General features: G+C 47.0%; 1 protein-coding gene across 2 annotated transcripts; it reads left to right on the top strand.

Annotated features, from left to right (window-relative positions):
* Positions 1 to 17,735: 17,735 nt before the first annotated feature.
* LOC109766811 (cysteine-rich receptor-like protein kinase 10) lies at positions 17,736 to 23,680 on the top strand. Of its 2 annotated transcripts, none has more exons than XM_020325584.4 (7): positions 17,736 to 18,627; positions 21,168 to 21,275; positions 21,377 to 21,552; positions 21,672 to 21,882; positions 21,985 to 22,222; positions 22,442 to 22,592; positions 22,723 to 23,680. In XM_020325584.4, exons 1-7 carry the CDS (start codon positions 17,826 to 17,828, stop codon positions 23,029 to 23,031), a joined length of 1,995 nt encoding a protein of 664 aa, XP_020181173.1. In that variant the 5' UTR covers positions 17,736 to 17,825; the 3' UTR covers positions 23,032 to 23,680. The 2 variants fall into 2 exon arrangements, with proteins under 2 accessions (XP_020181173.1, XP_020181167.1); XM_020325578.4 differs by having other exon boundaries at positions 17,738 to 18,627; positions 21,362 to 21,552.
* The last annotated feature ends 235 nt before the right edge of the window (positions 23,681 to 23,915 follow it).

Here is a 23,915-nt window from a genome sequence, read left to right as displayed (position 1 = left end):
ACACCCAGAATTTGGGGACGGTCCAAGGAACATCATGCTGGGCGCGAGCACCGATGGAGTCAATCCGTTTGGCAGCCAGAGAAGCACACATAGCACCTGGCCTGTGTTTGTGTGGATGTACAACCTTCCCCCTGGATATGCATGAAGAGGAAGTACATTCACATGAGTATGCTAATTGAAGGGCCGAAACAACCAGGGAACGACATCAATCTGTATCTGGGGCTGCTGAAAGAGGAGCTACACACGCTATGGAAAACGCCAGCCAATACGTGGGAGGCCTCAGCGAAAGAATATTTCCCTATGAGAGCCGCACTGCTCACGGCGGTGCACGACTATCTCGGTTACGGATATGTCACGGGGCAGGTGGTCCACGGTTTTTGTGCATGCGTCAGGTGCATGGATGACTCAACGTATCGCCAGCTAGATAGAGATCCCGGGTCTTCGAAAACCGTGTTCATGGGACATCGAAGGTGGCTTCGCGACAATGACTCAGGGCGCCGCCAACGTTCCATGCACTCTCCTGCACTTTGTGGACGGCGAGTTGATCGATGTCGCCAAGGACAAAATCGTTGAACCAGGCAACCGCGTGTTCCACGGTAATCCGATGCCACCCACCGTGTATAGGGTTCAATTGGTTCGGGTGCTGCGGGGCTGCAACGACTTGTTACCTCCGTAACGACCCCCTGGGGCCGACGAAGATGATGTGATGACCCTCAGCGCCTGCTTAAACTGGTCCATGCTTTGGCCGAAGAGCCAGATTCGTTTGGGGGCGGGGGACACCACCCCATAGACAACACCGCCAGTCGTGCCGACGCCAAGCCATGGCAAGACCGCCGCAACGCTACCGCCGTCAGCTGATCCGGACATGCATATGGCACAGGATCCGGACGAAGACGACGGTACATTTTCCAACGTCGATAAGTACATGAACGAACATGGGTATGATGACGAATTCTTGGGGCCTCCTTCTCAAGAACCCAACCCTGCAAAGGACGATCACGATCTAGCTGGTACCGCGGAGAAACCCAATTGCAACAGGCGTCGTCTGGCGTTCAGTTCTCAGGAGACGCCTCCAGGTGCCGCCTTCACCGAGACTCAAATAGCCGAGGTGCGTAATATTATCAGCCCCAACACACTCAAGAAGGTGGTCTCTGAGCAGAACTCGATCCCATTACAGAAGAAGAAGCAGAAGGGACAGAAAATAAAAAATAACAAGGGTGTGAGCCAGCCGGCACCGAGTACGATCCGTGCTCAGGACGGGCCACCAATACCTAAGGATATCTCGAGGAGGGTGCATGTGGCGGGTAGGCCGATGCTACCGACTAATATGCTCAATGTTGCAACCGGTGCTATGCGGAGTCTGCATGACAGTGTTCTTTTTATGGAGAAGCGGCGTCTCTCCGAGAATGATGTGGCATACCAGGTTTTCGTGGCCAAGGTGCCAGAGGGCAAGGGCTTTGTCGATAGCACCATCGGGCGTATGATCGTCCTGCGGTTTGATGACATCTTCGCTATGTTTAACCTTCATCCGCTGCACTACACCTTCATTCGGCTATTTTCGCTTAGTATGGAGATGCGGATCATTAGAGACAAGACCCCGGACATCGTGATAGTCGACCCCTTCTACATGCGTGCCAAGATCTTGGGCAGCGCTGGGGACCGGCAAGTCGCGAGTTCATACCTCGAAGGCGTCATTCTGGCGAACCCAGATAAGGATAACTTCCTCGTGCCTTACTTTTCCGAGTAAGTCATCCCCTCACCACCCCGTAACATATGATTTCTTAGATTTCGATCGTTCTTTTTTTCTAACATTCCGTGTTTTCTGCAGTGACACACATTGCACACTCATTCTCTTAAGCCCGAAATATTCCATGGCCACGTATTTCGACTCGGGCCGTCAGTCGAAGAAAGACTACATAAATATCAAGAAAGTTCTTGATGATGCTCTCCCCGGCTACGCCAAATCTAGAGGTACCTTCAGGAGGCCAATTTGTAGGTACGGCAAGCACGTGTTCACCCACGTAACGACGTTCCCCTGCGTCAAGCAGCCGCCTGGCAGTCAGAAGGATGCCTACTACGCCCTCCATCACATGCGGGCGATCGTACGGGACCATAATCACCTTATGCCACCAAATAATCTCAAAGAATGGATCGCATGCTTGTCGGCAATCCAGGACGAGGCATCAGACAAGAATTCTTTCGCATCCAGTCGGAGTTTGCGGAAATAATCTATCAAGATGTCCTTCATACCTCGGGGCAGTTCTACCTCAAATATCAACCGTCCAACAGTGAAATAGAAACAACGCTACAAATGTAGGCTGACAACGACCGCACATTCATGACCATCACGAAAGACGGCGGCTTCATCCACACTCCGGTCCCTGAGTCGAGTCGAAAGTATTGATGCTATGTAGTTCTGAAATATCGATTAGCTCATGTTGTAATTAAACTTTAATGAACTTGTATGTCTCTTTAGTTTGGACAGTCGTTCAACTTATATGTAATTGATGGTATTTATTAGTAGGACCATGAATCGTGCTATTAATGTGTTGCTTTTCTCTTCCGATCCTTTTGTTGCATACTTATATATTGCTTATATATTATCTGTGAATTGCTACTAACGTTTTATTTGTCTAGTGCATAGAGATGCCGTCGTATGTCGTGTACAAGGGTGAGGTTCCCGGAGTCTACGACGACTGGGAGGAGTGTCGGAGACAGGTTCACCGTTTTAGCGGTAACAGTTACAAAGGCTACACCACTAGGGCGGAGGCGGAAGCTAGATACGCGCGCTATCTAGCGGGAGAGAGGAGGGAGCGGTGGAGGAACCGGATGAAGATCAGTTTCATCGCGATGATGCTCATCGTGACCGCAACCCTCTTCTATGTGATGGTAGTTTAGATATAGACTTGTAATGTGAAGACAAACTCGCTACTCGCGGTCTCGAGACTTGTAATGTTTTAATTTTGTTCGGTATTTTGAATTCAGAGACTAATATGATGAATTGTATTCGGAGACTAATCTTCCATTGTATTCGATAAATCTGTTGTTTATATGTTGTGCTGTTTATATTATGTGTTGTAATGTATTTTGTAACCTGTGCAAATATCAGAAAAGCAAAAAAAATCCTAATATTCATAGTAGTGGCGCACCATATTGCACTTTAGTGGCGCATAGAAATAAAAACACCAGTGACGCATTATCTAAAAGTGCGCCATTAGTAACCCAGAGCACAAGGTACACATGGCCCCTTGGAGTAACAGCAGTGGCGCACTTCTTGGCCTAGTAATGGTGCACTTTAGCTGCGCCATTAGTGTCTGGGATAGTAATGGCGCACCACACTACTAGGAAAACAGCTATAGCTAATATGGACATTAATGGCGCACCATGTATGTGGTGCGCCACTGCTATATAGCAGTGGCACACCAGATACAGGTACGCCATTATTGGCCACATTACTAATGGCGCACCTGGTGTGTGGTGCGCCATTACTAGTTTTAGAAAAATAAATAAAAAACATGTTAGTAGTGGCGCACCACACATCAGGTGCGCCATGGCGCATTCTTAGGTGGTGCACCATTACTAACTTTCTGAGGTGGCCGAAAAATTCACCAAATGCACCCCCCTGGACCGCCTTTTCAGTTTCAAAAAAAATAAAAGAAAATGATAGAAATGTCAAAAAAAAAGAAAATAAGATTCTCATGTGATATGTGGTCTAGTTGTTAGCAAAATTGACAAACATTAATTTTCGTCTTTTTTGCAAAATCTCTCAAGAATTTGTAAAATGGGCATAACTTTTGCATACGAACTCCGATGAAAAAGTTTTTTATATGAAAAATCATCTACTCAAAAAGTTATATCCGAATTCAACGAGGAAACCCCGTTGAATATTTTTAGAATCCTCAAAAACCTAACAAAAAAAAGTTACGGGGCTTTCAAGATCTGGAGAGGCAAAAAAATTCAAAAAAATCAAACTCAGTAATGGCGCACCTGCCCATGGTGCGCCGTTACTATCTTCCCGTCTTCAAAATTCAAACTATATCAAAAAAAGTTAGTAATGGCGCACCTGCCCAAGGTGCGTCATTACTATCTTCCCGCCTTCAAAATTCAAAATAAATCAAAAAATATAAAAAAGTTAGTAATGGCGCACCTGCCCACGGTGCACCATTACTATGCCGTATATATGGCTGGGCGGGGTCCTCTCCTCCTTACCTCTTCATTTTTCTCCTCCATTCCATCTCCTCCTCTCCTCCACTCCATCTCCCCTCCTCTCCTCCACCATACTCCCCTCCTCCTCTCCAGCGACCTCCTCCTCCTCCTCCTCTCCAGCGACCTCCTCCTCCCTCCTCTCCTCCCCTCCCCTCATGGTTTCTCCTCCCTCCTCTCTGGTGAGCTCCTCCTCCCTCCTCTCCGGTGATATCCTCCTCCCTCCTCTCCGGTGATCTCCTCCTCCCTCCTCTCCGGTGACCTCCTCCTCCTCCTCTCCGACGATGTAGGTGAGCTCCTCTCCGGTGACCTCCTCCTCCTCCCTCCTCTCCTCCTCACTGTCTCTCCTCGGCCCTCCTCTCCGGCGAACTCCTCTCCGGCAAAAGAACATACAAGATCCAAAAACGAGAACAAAATTTGAAAAATATCGTGCAAAAAAACGAGAAAAAAAACGAGCAAAAAAGGGCAAAAAAATCGCGGTCCAGATCCAAATTCAAAATTCAAAAATAGCAATGGCGCACGGTGGGGGTTAGACGGTGCGCCACTACTATTTTCCCGCCTTCAAAATTCAGAAGAAAAAAATCAAAAAAAAGTTACCAGTGGCGCACCTGTAGCAATAGTAATGGCGCACTATAAGGTGCGCCACTGTTACCTGCAATACTAATGGCGCACCAGAGGTGCGCCATTAGTACTTGTTACTAGTGGCATGGTGATAGTGGCGCACCTATAGTGCGCCATTAATGGCAAAAATAGGTGCGCCACTAACAGGCCTTTTCCTAGTAGTGCCAGGTGGTGTGCCACTGTTATGTAGATTAACAGTGGCGCACTAGGCGTGCGCCATTACTATTTATTAGTAGTGGCGTGATAATAGTGGCGCACTTATAATGCGCCATTAATAGCCAAAATAGGTGCGCCACTAACAGCCTTTTTTCTAGTAGTGCCCGACTCATCACATCATAATGAGCCGGCCCTTGGGTACACAAGTCTTAATCCATTATATTGAAGGGTCCACAGTGCAGTTGGTAAAGCACAAAGATCTTAACCTTGTGGACGTGGGTTCAAGCCCCATGATGGGGGTTACATCATATGCTGTTCTTTTCAAAAAAGTATTTATAAAGTCCCTGCTCATTATTGCATAATGACCCGGCCCTTGGGGGCTACACATTGTTGTTTAAATTTACATGATCATATTTATAAAGTCCCTGCTCAATATTGCATAATGACCCGGCCCTTGGGGGGCTACACTGGTTGAAGCTTTTATGGGCATCAGGCAATTACAAGTCCCAGGTTGCTGCAAGCATGGCAACTCGGCACTTGGGGGCTACATATATGGCATATTCAGTTTTGACTGGTGACTGAAATGAACAACCCGGATTTCTTCAAGGTTGCAACACTTATATTGAAGCAAGTCTTAAGCTATCACTATATTCTCCTCTTAACACTTGGGGGCTACAGGCATTATGCATATAAAGGAGGAACATCTTCAATTCTCAGTTTTGAGCAAATCAGGAAGATCAATTACATGACCCGATGTCAGCAACAATTATGACCCGGCATCGTCTGTTTTATAACCCGGCAATTTTGGTAATGATAAACCGGCAAGTTCTACATATTTAAGCCGGTTGAAAATCAGATGAATATTTCATATTTTTATTAAGCCGGCGTTTTGGAAGCCGACTCAAGTGGATTATTTCTTACAATATTTCTCTACAAGAAGACCAATGTCAGCAAATTGATTCTGAAGCTGGCCTGTTGACCCGGATTTTTCAAAAGAAGTATCTGGATTTTTTGTATTGAAAAAGTTGAAACATATCTGTTAAAGAAGATTTTCTATGAGATCATGGACATGTATATATCAACAAGGAAATGACAAGGACTTAGTGATGATCAAGTACCGGCTCAGAAGAGCCTTCAACCCGGTGTATAATCTATCAAAGTTGGTCCTGTTTTGCAGGATAAGTTTACCATGGATAAATCCAAGCTATACTAGGGGCTAATGTCGGAGATATACCCCGCGGTATGACTCGGCCGGATGTATGACCCGGTTGGGACTTGGCGTTTTACTGGTAACCCGCCGAAGGATTGACGAGTCACGAGTCTGGCGGCTCACTGGTCTGACGACTTACGAGCCTGGCGACTCACTGATGGCCCCGACGGCGGGTCAGATAGAGGATTAGGCCCAAGGCCCAGAAGGCCGGCTCATGTTATGGTGGGCCGGTTTATGAGGAAAGGCGTAAGGAGTATTCCCTTACAAAGGAAGCAAGACTAGGACTCCACTTGTAATAGAGTAATCCTAATCCTACTAGGACTAGTCATGTAACCCGCCCCTTCAACATATATAAGGAGGGGCAGGGCACCCCAAGAGGGAGAGAAAACAATCGCTAAGGCTAGACACAACTAAAGGGGAGCCGGCTTATGCGGCGACTCCCTCATGAGTATAATGAGACCTAGCCACAAACAGCATGTAGGGCTATTACCGGATGATGTTTCCCGGGGCCCGAAGCTGTCTAAATCCTTGTCTTGTTTGTTGATCCGCCTCGCGTCTCTAATCCCGATCAACCCCTCTCAAGCTACCAGATAGATGCGTTGGCCTCACGACTAAGTCCTCACACTAGGACATCTGCCGTGACAATTCCACGACAAGTATTTTACGCGCTTCATCTGCGTTGTGTGTTTCCCCCGCCCAAGTTTCAAGTTTCGCACCGAAATTTTCATTAGGCGCGCAATTTCATAATTTATTCCTCCAACCACATCCCCTTCCCCTCACTATCTCCCCCCCCCCCCCCCGCCCTCCCTCGCGCCTCCCCCTATCGGCATCTCAAACCGCCGCTACCGCAACCACAGCTTCAACCACATCTATGTTCTGCTCGGATCCAGTCAGGTAACCCACCGATCTCTATCACGTCCCCGGCCTGATTGCTTAAATGGTGCCTGCGAAACATCCTCATGCCTCCAAATCCCCCCGCCAGGAGTTGATGGCGGTCCATGGCGCTATGGCCGCTGTGTGTGTTGACCCGGAGGAACACCTCGCCTCCGCCGCCGCCGCCGACATGGTGCAGGCTCTGACCCAGATGAAGTCCCCGGCGACTACCCTCCCCCCCCAGGACTTAACAGGTAAGATCTGACCAGCTAAATCTTACCAATACCACTTGCAACAGCTATGATTTGTACGGTTGATTTATTAAGCATGTTCGTGCCTTGTTTATTTCAGTACTACACATAGTGTGATGTTCAAATATTATCGTGTCCAGCTCAATTTCACCAATACCAGCAACAAACTTACAATACATGACCCAGGATATCACTAGAGATGCTGCCCATTTGCTATTTTTAGTGGACGCTAACCCTGTTGCACTTAACATGCCTATCCATGTACTTACGCAGGGTCATAACGGCCGATGCTTTTGTTTGCCGTCGAGGTGAGCTGCATCCCATGTCTTACAATATTTCACATAATTTGTGCAATTGCAGTTTAACTTCTACCCATTTACTGGTTGCCTATAGGTACACATGTCAGTGGAACTGATCCACACTTCGACCCGGAGGAACAGCTTGCCTCCGTCGTCGCTGACTTTGGGCGAGCTCTGGCCAAGATGAAGTGCCCCAGCAACTATCTCTCAGGACTTACCAAGTATGTACTCACCAGTTCAATCTTACCAATACTAGTTGCAATTAATGGCTATGTTCTGTATGGTCGATGTATTAAGCATGTTCTAGTAAACATGCCTAACACGTTTTTGCTACTTTCCCTACCTTTTTATAGACATCTGGGCCATTCTCTGCTCTGGCAACACCTGCCTTGTGATGTTTAACTATGCCAATTGCATTTTTATCAGTACCGGTTTCAATGTCTATTAAGCCTGTTGCATTAATAGTTGAATCCATTTTTAAACAGTTGCATTTCAATGGCTACAAACTTACGAAACATGAGTTAGGATGTTGTTAAGCCTGTTGTAATTAACATTTGTATCCATTTTTTAATCTGTCCATTTGCTATCATGCTACTCTCCGCAATGAAGATATACTAGAGATGCTCCCCCATTTGCTATTTTTGGTGGATGCTAACCCTGTTGTACTTAACATGCTTGTCCATGTACTTACGCAGGGTCATAACGGCCGATGCTGTTGTTTGCCGTCAAGGTTAGCTGCATCCCATGTCTTACAGTGTTTCACATCATTTGTGCAATTGCAGTTTAACTTCTACCATTTACTAGTTGCCTGTAGGTACACATGTCAGTGGCACTGATCCACGCTTCGACACGGAGGAACAGCTCGCCTCCGCCGCGGCTGACTCTGGGTGGGCTCTGGCCAAGATGAAGTGCCCCAGCAACTACCTCTCAGGACTTACCAAGTATGTACCCACCAGTTCAATCTTACCAATACCAATTGCAATTAATGGCTATGTTTTGTACTATCGATGTATTAAGCATGTTGTAGTAAACATGCCTAACACGTTTGAGCTATTTTCCCTACCTTTTTATAGACAACTGGGCCATTATCTGCTCTCGCAGCACCTGCCCTGTGATGTTTAACTCTGCCAATTGCATTTTTATCAGTACCGGTTTCAATGGCCATTAAGCCTGTTGCAATTAACAGTTGTATCCATTTTTAAAGATTTGTATTTCAATGGCTACAAACTTACAAAACATGAATTAGGATGTTGTTAAGCCTGTTGCAATTAACAGTTGTATCCATTTTTTAATCCGTCCCTTTGCTACCGTGCTACTCTTTTGAAATGAAGATATCACTACAGATGCTGCCGTTTTATTACCATTTGCTATTTTTGGTGGATGTTAGCCCTGTTGTAGTTAACATTGGCTTTCCATGTACTTACACAGGGCTACAATGGGCGATGTTGTTGTTTGTCGTCGAGGTTAGCTGCATCCCATGTCTTATACACCATCTATTCCTAAATATAAGAATTTTTAGAGATTCCAATATAGACTACATAAGGAGCAAAATGAGTGAATCTAGATTCTAATCTAAACTATATATACAATTCTATATACATCCGTATGTAGTTCATATTGAAATCTCAAAAAAAATTACTTGTACTTAGGAACATGGGTAGTTGTATTTTACATCATTTGTGCAATCCCAGTTTAGCTTCTAACATTTACTGGTTGCTTGTAGGTACGTATATGAGGGGTACTGATCCACGCTTCGATCCCTTTTGTGTATGGGGCAATGAGATATTCATGAACAAGCGTCAAGTGAGGCAACTAAGAAAGATTGTTAGGCGAAAGAAATGGGTGATTGGAATTAAGCTCTTTATTTACACTTTGTCGAAGACAACAGTGAACTTTAGGATGGTAAGTAATGTGTTGCCTTTTCCCCTGCCCACAATAAGTTACTCTATTAAACCTCAGTATCTGATATTTTTCTCTTTTCAGTGGTCTCCGAAGCTATTTACTGATGATTACCTTGCAAACTACATGACCAGAGTGGAGGCAACTAAGGTTAAAGTATATAATTCATGCTACCATGATAATGCTCTAGAAGTCTTTCTGAAGGTGGTGAAGGATGGGCGGGCGATCGTCACAAGGGGTTGGACAAAAGTGGTTTGTGCCTATGTCATGCAAGAAGGCACATTATGGGCATTCCGCTTCTTCAACACCGTCGGCAGTCAAAATAATTTACACTTGTCTCTTCACCTTTACCACTTTTAAATAGTGTGGTTCATCATAGTTAATTGCTGCCTAATCCTGTAATTACTTAACATATTGTACTGGCAATTTTATTTATGGATTCGTTGTTGAACCATTGTGCTGAGAATTTGAATTGCACGTTTCGTATTTCAAAATTTCCAATTAGAATTATAAATTACAGGCAAAAATAAAAATAGAACAAACGGTCATGGACCTTTGCAAACGGTTCTAGCAGTAAAAGCGCTTGCGATGGATAGCCCAATGCCACACAGTTTTCTACATCAAATTGTGTGTGATATAGTTAATGAAAGCAAACAGTTAACCAAGGCAGAGCGTGTGTGATAGTTACACCTTTCACACACGAGCGTATACATAAAACCGTGTGGGATGTACATCCGAACGGAAACGTTTTCCCTGGATTAACTGTGTGGGATGTACATAAGAACGGAAACGTATTCCTTGGATTGACTGTGTGTGATATACATATGAACGGAAATGTTTTTCTGGGATTCACCGTGTGGGATGTACATACCTACGGAAATGATTTTCTCGGATTACCGTGTGGGATGTACATACCTACGGAAATGATTTTCTCGGATTACCGTGTGGGATGTACATACCTACGGAAATGATTGGGTTTCGATGCCTCGCTCGATCGCACACGGCCCCAGCCTGGGTCCTAGGAGGGCCTATCCCCGACGATTTCTGGGTCGTGTGGGAAGGACACCCTATCGCACACGCTCACTTGGCGATGGTTCCAAATGCCGTCGCGGAAAGGGATAAAAAACTGTTTGTTCAGGACCGACGTGTACCAGTGTTGGGACGTCTTGGTTGCCTTTAGAGGGCCTTTTCTGTGACCCGGACTTCTGATTACGGAATCCGGCATTTACTGTCGTCTCCTCAGTTTTGCCGTCGTTATGCAGCGCTTGTTATTGTTCCTTCGGGAATTCCCGTTCTCGTTCCGGACTTCAGAGGTGCCGGGGGTATCATGATTGGTGCCTCTACGGGCCAGCCAGCTGTCCTCTCCGGCGTAGAAGCAGGTCATCAGGAAGGTAAGTGCGGCCATCGTTCTCGGCTTGTCTTGGCCGAACTGCCGCACGAGCCATTCATCCCGAATACTGTGCTTAAAGGAGGCTATGGCTTCGGAGTCCGAGCAGTCAACGATTTGGTTTTTCTTGGTCAAAAACCGGTTCCAAATTGCTGAGCTAACTCGCCGGGCTACTGGATTATGTGGCTCAGGTCATCGGCATCCGGGGGCCGAACATAAGTGCCTGAAAGTTGGCCCGGAAGGCCTCCTCAAGTTCTTCCCAACACCCTATTGAGTCTTCGGGAAGGCTGTTCAGCCAATGTCTAGCCGGACCCTTGAGCTTTAATGGTAGGTACTTGATGGCATGGAGGTCGTCTCCTCTTGCCATGTGGATGTGCAATAGAAAATCTTCGGTCCATACTGTAGGATCTGTAGTCCCATCATAGGGCTCAATGTTCACAGGTTTGAAACCTTTTGGGAATTCGTGTTGCATCACTTTATCTGTGAAGCAGAGGGGGTGAGCAGCACCCCTGACTCGGGCTACGTCGCATCGGAGGTCATCTGCCATCCGGGCACGTTGTTGTTCCCGAACCCTATCGTTTGGTCTAACCAGGATTTGTATTTGTCCCGTCTAGCAGGAGGGTCCCTTTTGGGACCGTAAATGGACCTTGTCAGGCCTGCCCGAGCGTCTAGGTCCCGACGGAGGTCGTACTCATAGCCTGACCGTAATGGTTCCTTGCCTTGATGGCGAGGTTGGGTGGTAGATTTTTCGGCTTTGTCAACTGTGCAATCCCGTCCTCGAGGTGGCGATCTGGTTAGTCTGCGTGAGTGTACCTTGGAGGCGCTGGATCTTCGGCCTCGTCATCGAACTGTGGCAGTAGCTTCTGCTTTGGCTAGCTTTTCGTCTGTTTCTTGTGGTCGTACTCCTCTTCGGCGTCCAGGACCTTAGTCCACCTCTCGTTGAGGGTGTCCTGTTCGGCCTTTATTTTCTGTCGTTGTTTCTTCAGGCTGCACGCGGTGGCGATAGTGGCTCTCGGCGTCCGAACCTTGCTTCCGCATCGAGGCCCGAAGATGGGTCTTTGCCGGGCATTGTGAGTGTGGCTGAAGGGGATTCCTGGCCTCCACTCGAAGTGGGGCCGTCCGGGCTCAAGGCTGGCTGAAGGACCGGGGCCGATCCGTAGATCGGATCGGTGTGAGGCTCCAGAGCGGGCACGGCGAGGCCCATGGGGGTGCGGGAAGAGGTCGTGAATCCGGTAAAGACCAGATCGCCTCGTACGTCCGCTACGTACTCCAAATTACCGAATCGAATTCGGTGCTCAGGGATGAAATTATCGATTTGGTCTAGATGGCCTGTTGGGTTGGCATGCAGCACGATGCTGCTGAATGCGAAGAGTTGGCCGGGGACAAAGAGGTCCCCGGAGCTGATGCCCTCTCCGATGATCAGGTGAGCCATTGACCCTTGAGCGACCCAACATCGGAACTCTCAATGAAAGCACCAATGTCGGTGTCAAAACCGGCGGATCTCGGGTAGGGAGTCCCGAGCTGTGGATCTAGGATCAATGGGAAACAAGGGACGATGAACAAAGTGTTTACCCAGGTTCGGGCCCTCTCGAAGAGGTAAAACCCTACGTCCTGCTTGATTGTATTTAATGTATGATGTGGTTACAGAGTAGATCTACCTCGAGATCAGGTGAGTTAAACCCTAAGTCGATGAGTTGATGGATGTAGCTCTAACCCTAAAGACAAAAACCCTCCGGTTTATATAAGCACCGGTAGGGCTAGGGTTACATGCGATCAGTTACAAGGAGGGAAAGATCCTGCCTAATCTTGGCTTGGAGGGCACACCACGACTCTGAAGATTCCTTATCGGGCCACAGATCCGTACTCTGGCCTGGCTCCATAGTAGCCCATCGATCTGGCCCGAACACAACAGGCCGGCAGCCCAAGGACCCCTTAATTCAGGACTCCCTCAAAGATGCAGGTTGCACCGATAAAAAAAGACAAATTACACCGTGCGAGGTGTAAAGTTTGCATGTTGTCCACAAAGGAATACAAGTCCCACTATGTGGGAGCGGGGCCAGGCCGGCAATATTAAGGACCCTATGCCGAACTCTAAAATGGGATCACTAAAGAAGAGTGTGTGCCTAACAAGGTGTCATTGACGTGTATCAAGGAAGCAAATAGGTGAGATGCATGATTGTATGTTCCTATCGCGGGTTTGAACTGAAGACTACAATGCTGGAAATTTTATCACCTTGAGCGGTCACGGCCTGGGCATGCGCGGGGCATGTTTGTTATTGTTTTTTTTAACTGACATGTTTGTTATCGTTCAAAGTAAAAGTTATGTTAAAAAATTATCGGAATCAATCAAAATGCGATCTAATTGCAATGGTCTGAATGTCGGGAACAAGTGAAAATGGCTTGTAATTTGGATGTTCGGTTTAAGAAATATAGCAATAGTTCGGGGCGCACGTTATGCCGAGCGAAAACAGCCGTGTATAGCACCTGTGCGCACGGTTCAGCATTTACAAGTTGGAAATTTCTGCAGGCAACGAGTTGGAACCGGCAGCATCCAAATCTAGCTCCATATGCATCAGAGACCTACTTCTTTATTGGTGATTATCTGTAGACAGCAACAAGTGGCTTTAAACTGCGCTAATGCTAAATTGGCTGTTTCCATTCCTTGAGAGGAAACCTCTAGATTTCAGATCCGAGGTAGGTCATGAAGATCGCAAGTACACCCTTTATTCTTAAATACTTCCTTCGTATCAAAATATAAGATTCTTTTTAACAATATTAGATATTTAGAAACAGATGTAGTACTTATGAAGTACTCTCTCGGCTCACAAATATAAGATGTTTTGGATATTCCAATATGAATTATATTTGAACTGAAATAAGTGAACAAACATACTAAAACGTATCTATAATTTTATATACATTTGATTCAGAAAAAAAAATGAACATCTTATATTTGTAAACAGATGGAGTACAACCGTACGATTAATGTCTGGAACAAAGACTAGAACCGGCCGGCACGTACGGTTACCAAAAGAGTAGGGAAAATGCAAGTTAGAGACTGGTTTATCACTTTCATTTGGAGGTCAATTATTTTTCTTTGACCTCCCACCGTTCACGACGTTTATATTCTGGAAGCATTTTTCAGAAACTAGGTATCCACTACAAGTTTAGTTCTTTTGTCCTTTTTTCATACAAACAGGGCGGCTTTCTGCCCTGTTTGTGGAGCTGGATCTACACGTTTTTGGTCTAGGGACCATAATTTTTCTTTTCTGAGGGAGGCCTACACAAATGTTTTATGAATTATGGGACGTATCCCCCGAATTTTGTGTGCCTCAATATTATTCGACGCTCCACTCTATCCAAATCCAAAGACTGGACCAAATCTCGTAAGCTACAGACGGGCGTCCCAAATCCGTCTCAAAAGCTCGGGTGTACGGTCCAGTCAGTGACCGGTCACTAGAAAGTGACCAGACAGACGCCTCAAACGCCCGGGCGTACCTCATATCCAGCCCAAATCTAGGCGGATATATGGCGCCCGTGCGCCTCCGTCACGTCGGACCCGACAGCCCTACCCCACCACAAATTGCATCAAATCCACCCCCTCGCCCTACCAAATCCATTTGCTCTCTCCTCTCTTTTCCTCCTCCGCGACGCCCGTCTTGCAGCTCCGCCGCCGTGTGCGCTCTGTGGCCATTCCGAGCCTCTCTGCCGCCAGCACAAGCAAAACACTCCTCTCTCTTGTCCTCGCCGGCTCGGACGCCGCCGCAGTACATCTGGCAACTCTTGGGCTGCCCCTTGCGCTCTATGTGTTCGACACATTGTCCGACCCGGTTTTTTGTGATTTCTTTAGGGAAAACGATGAATTCCGATGTTTCGTCGGACAAGGAGTATGGACGACAGAGCTTGATCAAATGATTCAAGATGAGTTTTTTGTTTCGTTGGATTCCAACGAAGAAATGAAGATGAACATGCAAGAGGAAATGGACCGCCAGGTGGAGCATATTTTCAACTTCAAGGGCTCAATCAAAGGGGGAATAGTGTTCAATCAGGATGGAGTCTCCGGAGCACGGCTACTGCAGAATGACTACTTTGCTCCAAACCTAACTTTCCCGGATGATCCATGGTTTCGTCGCCGTTTTCGCATGCGAAAACTATTGTTTTTGCGCATTATGGAGGGAGTGGAGGCACACGATGATTACTTCAATCTCACAAGGGATTGCTACGGCCAACTATCTTTCTGTGCTAAGAAGGAATGCATGGCTGAGGATTCTTGCACTTGGTACTGCCGTTGGTGAGATGGTCAGGATGAGGGAGAGCACATGCCTGAATACTACTGTGAGGTTTTCCCGCGCAAAGGTGAGGTGTTTGGAGCAGAGTACCTGAGAGAACCAAGTGTGCAGAACACAAAAAAGTTGTTGACCATTGGAGAGGCCAGAGGGTTTTCAGAAATTCTCAGGTCAATTGATTGCAATCATTGGCAATGGAAGAACTACCCCAAAAGTTTGCGGGGAATGTATCAAGATCACACTAAAGAGACCACCATCGTACTAGAAGCAGTGGCATCACATGACTTATGGTTTGGCATACTTTCTTTGGAATGCTGGGTTGTCACAGTGAAATCAATGTGCTTCAACACTCTCCGGTGTTCAGGAGCCCTTGTAATGGGAAATCACCGTCGTGTAACTACAGTGTCAACGGCCATGACTACAACATGGGTTACTATCTTGCCAATGACATCTATCCTCAACGGGGGGCGTTTGTGAAGACCATATGCGAACCAAACGGCAACAAACAAAGCCACTTTGCAACAATGCAGGAAGCAGCTAGAAAGGATGTGGAGAGGGCATTCGGAGTGCTTCAAGCTCGTTGAGGAATTATTTGTGGAGCTGCAATGATTTGGGAATCAAAAACTTTATGGCAGTTCATGACATGTTGTGTTATTTTGCACAATATGATTGTCGAGAACGAGGTTGATGGTGTTGCCCGAACCATGGAGAATAAGTTCAAATCCCAAAAGATCAAGATACAAATCAGGTTACGAACTTTCTACATATGCATCAGAAACTTCGAGATCATCAGGTGCACACGCAGCTACCAATAATCTTGTGGAGCATATGTGAACCTACAATGAAACCAAAGAGCTAATGTTTGGGTTGTGCACTTAAAATAAAATTTATGTAAGAATTATGTATTTTTGCTAGTACAAACATTTGTTATTTACTACACCATTGACGTGTATAATGGACATACAAGAATTTGCATGGATTTTTTTTTCGCCGAAGCGTATCATTTCATTGACAGGGGAGGAACAAGAAAGTAAGTGGGATCAGATTACACAAGCGTAATCAGGTCCAAGCGAGAGAAGAAACTAGGGGGGATGCGCAGCCCCTACATGAGAGTTTACGGATTTCTCGCGGGGATAATGGCCGCTAGGCCCCCGGCACCCGCGGAGGCCCATGAATGGGCTTCGTCCCGGATAATCTGAGTAAGACGTGAAGTAGATGGGTGCTCGCCATCGAAGGTGCATGCGTTGCGGTGCTTCCAGATGCTCCAGGCGATGAGAATGACGAGGGAGGCAAGGCCTTTCCGAAGCCTGGAGGGGGCCGAGACCATGGAGGACGCCCACCACTCTAGGAAGTCCTCGTCGCCGCTCGGCGCCGCCGCCGTCGTCGTCAGCCTGTAGGCGGAGAGAATGCCGTGCCATATTCCACGCGAGAATGGACATGCGATGAGGAGGTGATGCATTGTCTCGGGGGCCTGATCACAGAGCACACACCGATCGCCATGGGGGAGCCCGTGCCGGGAGAGACGCTCGGCTGTCCAACACCGATCTTGTAGCGCAAGCCAGGCGAAGAATCTGACTCGCAGCGGAGCCCAGGTGCGCCGGGTCAGCTCGTGGTGCGGGGAAGGAATAGAACCAGCGAAGATGGCCTTATAGCAGGATGCAGCCGTGTACTGCCCGGAGTCCGTCCAGCGTCAAGAGATGGTATCAGGCGTTGTGGAGAGAGCGACGTGTTGAAGGCACCTCCAGATGTCGATGTACTGGACTGTCGCGGCAACCCCGAGAGCGCCCTGGATATCTGTGACACAGGCCCGGTTTGCGAGGCCGTCCGCCACAAAACGGGCTTTGCGGCGACGGCGCGACACCATAGTGAAGAGGGCTGGCGCAATCTCGGCAAGGGACACGAGATATAAGGGGCCGTCCGGATGTGCCCGCAGACGTATAGGGGTGGATAAGTCCACGGGGCCCACCAGCTGTGATAACAAAACCAGCGACAGTGGCATGTAAGACTTCTTATTCAGATAGTCCATCTTCGCTTGTCTCAAAAAAAAAGATAGTCCATCTTCGCTCCGTCCTTGTAAACAACTCGAAAACGACACCATCTGCCGCTGGGTAGAGTCCAAAGAGTTACGCACGCAATTTCGTTATTCTTTTTCAACACCGATCGCAGCTTGTACTCAAAGTCAACCCTCGAGACCGCCGACTATATTGCCTGCCTCCATTGAGACCGAGGCCAACCTTTGAGTCATCGCCGGTGCAAAGAAATTATCTATTATTTTGCGAGAGTAATCTCATGTCGTGTATTCGGATTACTTATAACAAACTATATTCTCCCTTAATGGATGAGGCAAAGCTTTTGCCTCCCTTTCAAAAAAAAGTCAACCCTCGAGTTAAAACCAGCATACCCTCGCTGTCATAGCTAATGCAACCAGCCATTAGCTTTAGTTCACCTAAACCCGAGACCGGAGAACTATATTTTTACTTCTGTACATCCACTAAAGTATATTAAGATAAAAAATTCTCACTAGGGTTGATGCCTATTAACACAACTACGTAGATAAGTACTGAGCAATGCCAATGAGCAGCTTAGCTTTTGTGCCACACTTAGCCGCTACACAATACCATTAGCAAGTTGGCACCTACCATGCTCGCCCTCTTGCTCCTCCTCGTTTCCGCCAGCTCGTTGCCAGCGCCGGCGTCCGGCGATGAAGGAGCCGTGCCGGTGATCAACGCTTTCTCCCACTTCTGCGGCCCCACGAGCGATGCCGATGGACTCTACCAGCCCAGCAGCACCTTCGCGGCCAACCTCGCCAGCATGTCCGCGGTGCTCCCCAAGAACGCATCGGCCTCCGGCTTCTCCGCTGGCGCGTTCGGCCGGGCGCCGGACACGGCGTACGGCTTGGCGCTCTGCCGCTGGGACTACACCGGCGACGACTGCGGCGCGTGCCTCTCCAGGGCGTTCAAGGACGCGGTGAACCTCTGCGGCCGCAGCAAGGACGTCACCGTCTATCACGACCAGTGCCATATCCGGTTCCACAGCCAGGACTTCCTCGCCGGCGCCGTGAACTCGCCCGAGAGCGTAGCGTCGAACATGAACAACGTTTCCAGAGGGAACGTCGCCGCGTTCGACGGCCTGGTCACGAGGCTGGCCAACGCGGTGGCGGACAGGGCCAGCAACGTGAGCGGCAGGTACGCCACGGGCCAGGCCGGCTTCCCGCCGGACAAGATCAACGTGTACGGCCTGGCGCAGTGCACGCCGGACCTCACGACGGCTCAGTGCCGGGCCTGCCTCGCCGGCATCATCAAACAGATGCCCAAGTTCTTGAGCGGGAGGGTGGGCGGGAGGATTCTTGGGGTGCGCTGCGCCGTCAGGTACGAGAAGGATATCTTCTTCGCGACCACCGGCGACATGGTGACGCTCACGCCCCTGCTGGATCCGTCCAAAGGTAAGTCCAAAATCTTGTTATCTATCTAGATGTACTCCATCTGCTTCAAAACAAGTGCCGTGGTTTTAGTTCTTCACGACACATACTTTGGAAGGGAGGACGTAGCTTTTTACATTTGCAAATCACTTTTTTTAATCCGTTCAGTAGCAATTTCTCCATTTTAAGTCACCTGGAATGGCGTGCATTGCATTAGTTAGTGTCCCAAGTTGGTAAATAGTTTTGCTCCGTTTACAAACTGAGGCAGCTTGTGCGTTGCTTAATTTGGTTCCGCAGAGTGACCTCCTTCATGGTAGTGGAGTATTAGCCGTGAGTTTGCATATCCTTTCAGTTCATGGATGAAAATGATCTAATGAGAATGAAAATGATCGACGTTTAGACTTCCGGTAGTGTGTATGCAGTTTCTTTTATATGAGTGTATATATGCACTTCTGATTTGCGTATATTTGGAGATTTTGAAGAAGAATCGCTCCTAGTATGTCATTCGCGAATACAAGAAAATATTGCCTCATTGAGTATTGAATTCGCTGGACTTATTGTTTTCTTAATAATGGGTGAGTTGAATTACCTGGGGAGGAAATGCATCATATTTACGTTTGGCCCCTCTAAACATTCATACTTTGACTATTGCCCCTCTGTTATGCCAGTCAAGCTCCACCACTGAATATATGCATTGATGAAAATTAATAAATTACTAGATTTGGTCAGTGCATTACTTTCTCTGAACGATATTATAACAGTAAGATTAACTTTTTTCTGGAGGGGTACAGTAAGATTAACTCTAGTAGTCATGACACATGAACATATGATCATGATACCCAAAGAACATATAATCATGATGATAAATTGTTTCTGTTCATCCATGCAATAAGAAAATACTTTGCCTACGATAAAAAGACCATAGAGAAATTCCCTCTGAAAATCATCACTACGTGCAAATTAATTGTATATTTTCAAGATCTAACACAAGTGTGGCAGTAGAGAATTTCCTAGCTTGCCTTCAAGTTGGACCTGCTTGACTTTTGATGTCCATAGAAGATTATGCCGGCCGTGCACATCAGCCTATAGGGACGAAGAATTGTTTTGTGCGCCATGCGTACGGATCCGAGAGTATTATATGTTCATTCATGAACTAGTTTACGACGGGAGCTGTTCAAGTCTTTGCCTTCTTACGTGAGATCCAGAAGTTCTAAAAGATTTCGAACCGACGACGTAGATATGTCCTCAATCCAAGTCACCTTTCTTCTCTTGACAAGATACCCGATCCAATCACTCGTTAAGTTGGTAGGCCACTTCCGATTTCTTGCGGGAAAAATGGTACTGCAGTATGCCTTTTTTTTTGCGTGAACTGTATGACTTTTCTTACAGCAAATATGTCAGCTTGCGTGTACGTTCTGTACAGAGAGTCAGCGCCAAAGACAGTTTATACAATTACAAATATTACTCGTGGGTCGTACGTGTAGCTGGCAATTGCCACCCTGATTTTGCTAGTAGTAGATCTCCTTGTTAACCCTGGCGTGGCCGACAGATAGCTAGATCTGGGTTTTGTGGTCAGATTTGATTTATTCTTCCCACACAACCCCACGGCTTTTTACCGTTGATCGAGCGACACCCATAGGCCGATCCACGTGCGCCACGAGATCCTTTGATGATTAGTTGCGTCGATTCAACTTAACCTTTCGTCCTTATTCTTTGTTGATGATTTCCGCGGCCATGGCCACCGGCCAACCTTTGTTCTACATATCAGATCAGACTCGCGCACTCACTCACATCACATGCCTAGCTTTAGGTAGTGCATACAGAATCCGGATGCATATGTGCATGCATGTCATGCACGTATGTACGCGACAAATTCAGCCTTTGTTTATGCGCAAGCATGTAGTAGGTTCGTCCGATCATTATCTAATAAAATGCTGGTCTTGCTTGTGCTGCTTTGCTTTGCCTTCGTGGACGTTCACATCATGTCGACCCCACGCTGAAATGTGATAGCTTCCACCGGCGGGCCCCTGGTGTGTTGGACTCCGCTTGGGTCGTCGTTGAACCCCTACCCTCACGGAAGGTCCAATCAGCATCCTTGAGCTTGATGTGCTCGGCCAGTTTTGCCTTTGTATAGGGGTTTTGAAACATGCTCTTTTTTCGAAAAGGGAATATATTAATATCGCGAAGATATCAATTATATGCTCTTTCTTACCTTTTCTTTTCACATGAGAGATAAAAATTGCACTAAGTAGTTCTTTTGATCAACTCTTACCTTCTTATCGTTCATGTGAAAAGAGAGGATTAAAGGGAGCATGTTAAAAAAATCACGACTCATGGCCCCACTAAATTTATTGGTTTCGCCCTCTGTATGCGAATTTCTTTTCAACATGTCTCGTGCAGCGATCACCAATGTGCAGTCACCAGAGACTAAAAAATTGACGTCAACTGTTGTAATTCTAGCAAACAAATGTTGTTAAAAAATACACTTGCAAAAGTTTGTACTAGCATTTTATGGTACACCGTTCTCATCCAACTTGGGACATTGTTCAACTCGGCCTGTGCAGGGAGCAGCAACACGCACACGCTTTGGATCGTCGCGATAGCAGTCCCCGTAACCGTGCTCCTCTGCGGCTTCTTGGCATGTTTCATGTGGGTGAGAAGGCGAAGAAGAGGTAGCTAATTACAACATGTTCTTCTCGCAAATGGTTGCCCTGCAATTCTGCCTGGATCTCGAACTGATGAGTGTATAATTAATCAGTGACCAATCTCTCAGGGACGGTGAACATACCAACCATGTCCATGGAGATGGAGCAGGTGCTGAAGCTATGGAAAATCGAAGAGAGCGACTCTGAGTTCTCGCTCTACGATTTCGACCAGATCGCAGACGCCACCAGAAACTTCTCCGACGACTACAAGCTCGGTCAGGGCGGCTTTGGCGCTGTTTACAGGGTACAATTCTTACACGCAGTAACGCATGCACACACAATACTGAATTTCTGGTAGTTACACACAAATGGATCATTCGGTGCAATGCTATTGTAGTAAAATGTAAGTGATGTGTATTTCAGGGTGAACTGCCTGGCGGGCTTGAGGTCGCAATCAAGAGGCTCTCTACCTGCTCCGTGCAGGGGTTGATGGAATTCAAGACCGAGATCCAGCTGATCGCCAAGCTTCAGCACACCAACCTTGTCAGGCTCTTGGGCTGCTGCCTCCAGGCCGAGGAGAAGATGCTCATATACGAGTACATGCACAACAAAAGCTTGGATTGCTTCATCTTCGGTACAAGCACAACAAGAGAGACCGAGAGAGTCTCGCATGCACGCATCTCCTTCTGCCAGATCTCATTCGCTTACCCGTCTCGTTGCAATTTTTTCTGTACAGATAGTGCGAAAGGGGCTATACTGAAATGGGAGCGGCGCTTCCGAATAATCGATGGGATCGCCCAGGGGCTTCTTTACATGCACAAGCATTCCCGCTTGCGAGTTATACACAGGGATCTAAAAGCGAGCAACATCCTCTTGGATCGCGACATGAACCCCAAGATCTCGGACTTCGGTTTGGCGAGGATATTCTGCTCCAATGTCACGGAGGCCAACACGACCAGGGTCGTCGGCACGCAGTAAGTTATACACACTCCTGATTAAATTTGACGACACATAGCTACTCGCTCCGTTCCATATTACTTGTCGCTGATTTAGTACAACTTTGTATTAAATCAGGGACAAGTAATATGGAACGGAGGGAGTACCTCACTAACAAAAATCAAAGACACATAGAAATGTACTCTTTGTTGGTGATCTTATAACTCAACTTCACTTCTTTTTTTATATCTTACCAGCGGTTACATCGCTCCAGAGTATGCTTCAGAGGGTCTCTTCTCCACCAAATCCGACGTTTTCAGCTTTGGCGTCTTGCTCCTGGAGATCATAAGTGGGAAGAGGACTGCAGGATTCTACCAGTATGGAAAATTCTTCAATCTCACAGGATACGTAAGTACATATGGCGTTAATTGGTCCTTGAAATCCGCTTCTCTGCAAACGGGAAAACCACAATTTTGGTTTTTGCTGATAACCTGAAAGAGGCGCCCGCTCACTGCAAACCTTGTGTTAATTCTATCAGGCTTACCAGTTGTGGCAAGAGGCGAAATGGCACGAGATGGTCGATCAGGTACTCGGGGTCGACTACCCGGTGACGGAGGTGATGAAGTGCGTCCAGGTGGCGTTGTTGTGCGTCCAGGACAGCGCCGACGATCGACCCGGCATGTCCGATGTCGTCGCCATGCTCAGCGGCGAGGGGCTCACGCTGCCGGAGCCCCGACAGCCGGCCTACTTCAACGTTAGGTTATCAAGCTTACCAGAGTCAAATAGTTCCTTTGGTGAATCGTCGTACATCAGCAACGTCGCCTTGACTGATGAAGACGGCAGATAACAGGAGCAAGTGTAGGCGGCCAATCAATTTGTACTAGCGAGGTAATTAACTATACATGGCTACTATTCTCATCAGATTTACCAAAAGGAAGGACCATAGTAGACTAACGTAGTTGATGCACATAAATCCCATGCCCATCAACATGTTGAAAGTTACTTTTTTTTGCATTCTCTCGTAAATTTATTTCTTTTATGTAACCTTAGGTGGTTTTTTGCTACGTTGTAATATCTGTATTAGGACTGCACACAATGTTTGTGTTATCTATAGTTTTTTTTTTACCATTGATTCATTTTGAAGTCATTATTTCGAAATGCAAAAGCAATTCGGAATTCATTTGCAAAAGAAGGGACGATTTCACATCCATACATTTGCATTTACTCATCAAAGTGAAACAAACTGAAAAGGGTAAAAAGGGAACTGCCCTAAAAATCGAAAACTCTTCTCTTACCAATTCATTTGTCTGGCCCTTTTCCATGTATAATGGAGGCATTGTGTTGCGGGCAAGATCGAGGAAATTTTTGGAACAATTTTTTTCGAAACCATACAAGCCTGTGGAAAATGACTGCACCATTGCACCACTAGTGGAAGATTTTGTTTGCACTGACTCAAATGTGCAACAATGAAAAACTTCGGACACATGGTTTCCTCAAAAACAAAAACTCCGATCGCGTGGGCCAACAAGGCAACGAGCCAAAATGCAGCAGAACCAAAAATGCTAGACCTACGGGCGAGCTACAAAAGGGCTACAGACCATTCCATCCTCAAATAATCTGCACCCCTCCCCCTTTGAATTCCGGGCGGGCCCCTTCCCTTCCATTTTCCAATCAAAATTTCCCATGTTAGTTAATTCGTAATGGTAGGGAGTCTGCAGAATGCGTCAACGG

This window comes from Aegilops tauschii, chromosome 2 (genome assembly GCF_002575655.3).
Source record: "Aegilops tauschii subsp. strangulata cultivar AL8/78 chromosome 2, Aet v6.0, whole genome shotgun sequence".
NCBI lineage: Eukaryota > Viridiplantae > Streptophyta > Magnoliopsida > Poales > Poaceae > Aegilops > Aegilops tauschii.
This window is presented reverse-complemented; position numbering and strand designations above follow the sequence as displayed.

Coding starts and splice junctions, on each gene's coding strand:
- LOC109766811 (XM_020325578.4), top strand. CDS start 17,826: ATGCTCGCCCTCTTGCTCCTCCTCGTTTCCGCCAGCTCGTTGCCAGCG. Junction 18,628..21,167: donor CCTGCTGGATCCGTCCAAAG/GTAAGTCCAAAA, acceptor CGGCCTGTGCAG/GGAGCAGCAACACGCACACG. Junction 21,883..21,984: donor CTTGGATTGCTTCATCTTCG/GTACAAGCACAA, acceptor TTTTCTGTACAG/ATAGTGCGAAAGGGGCTATA.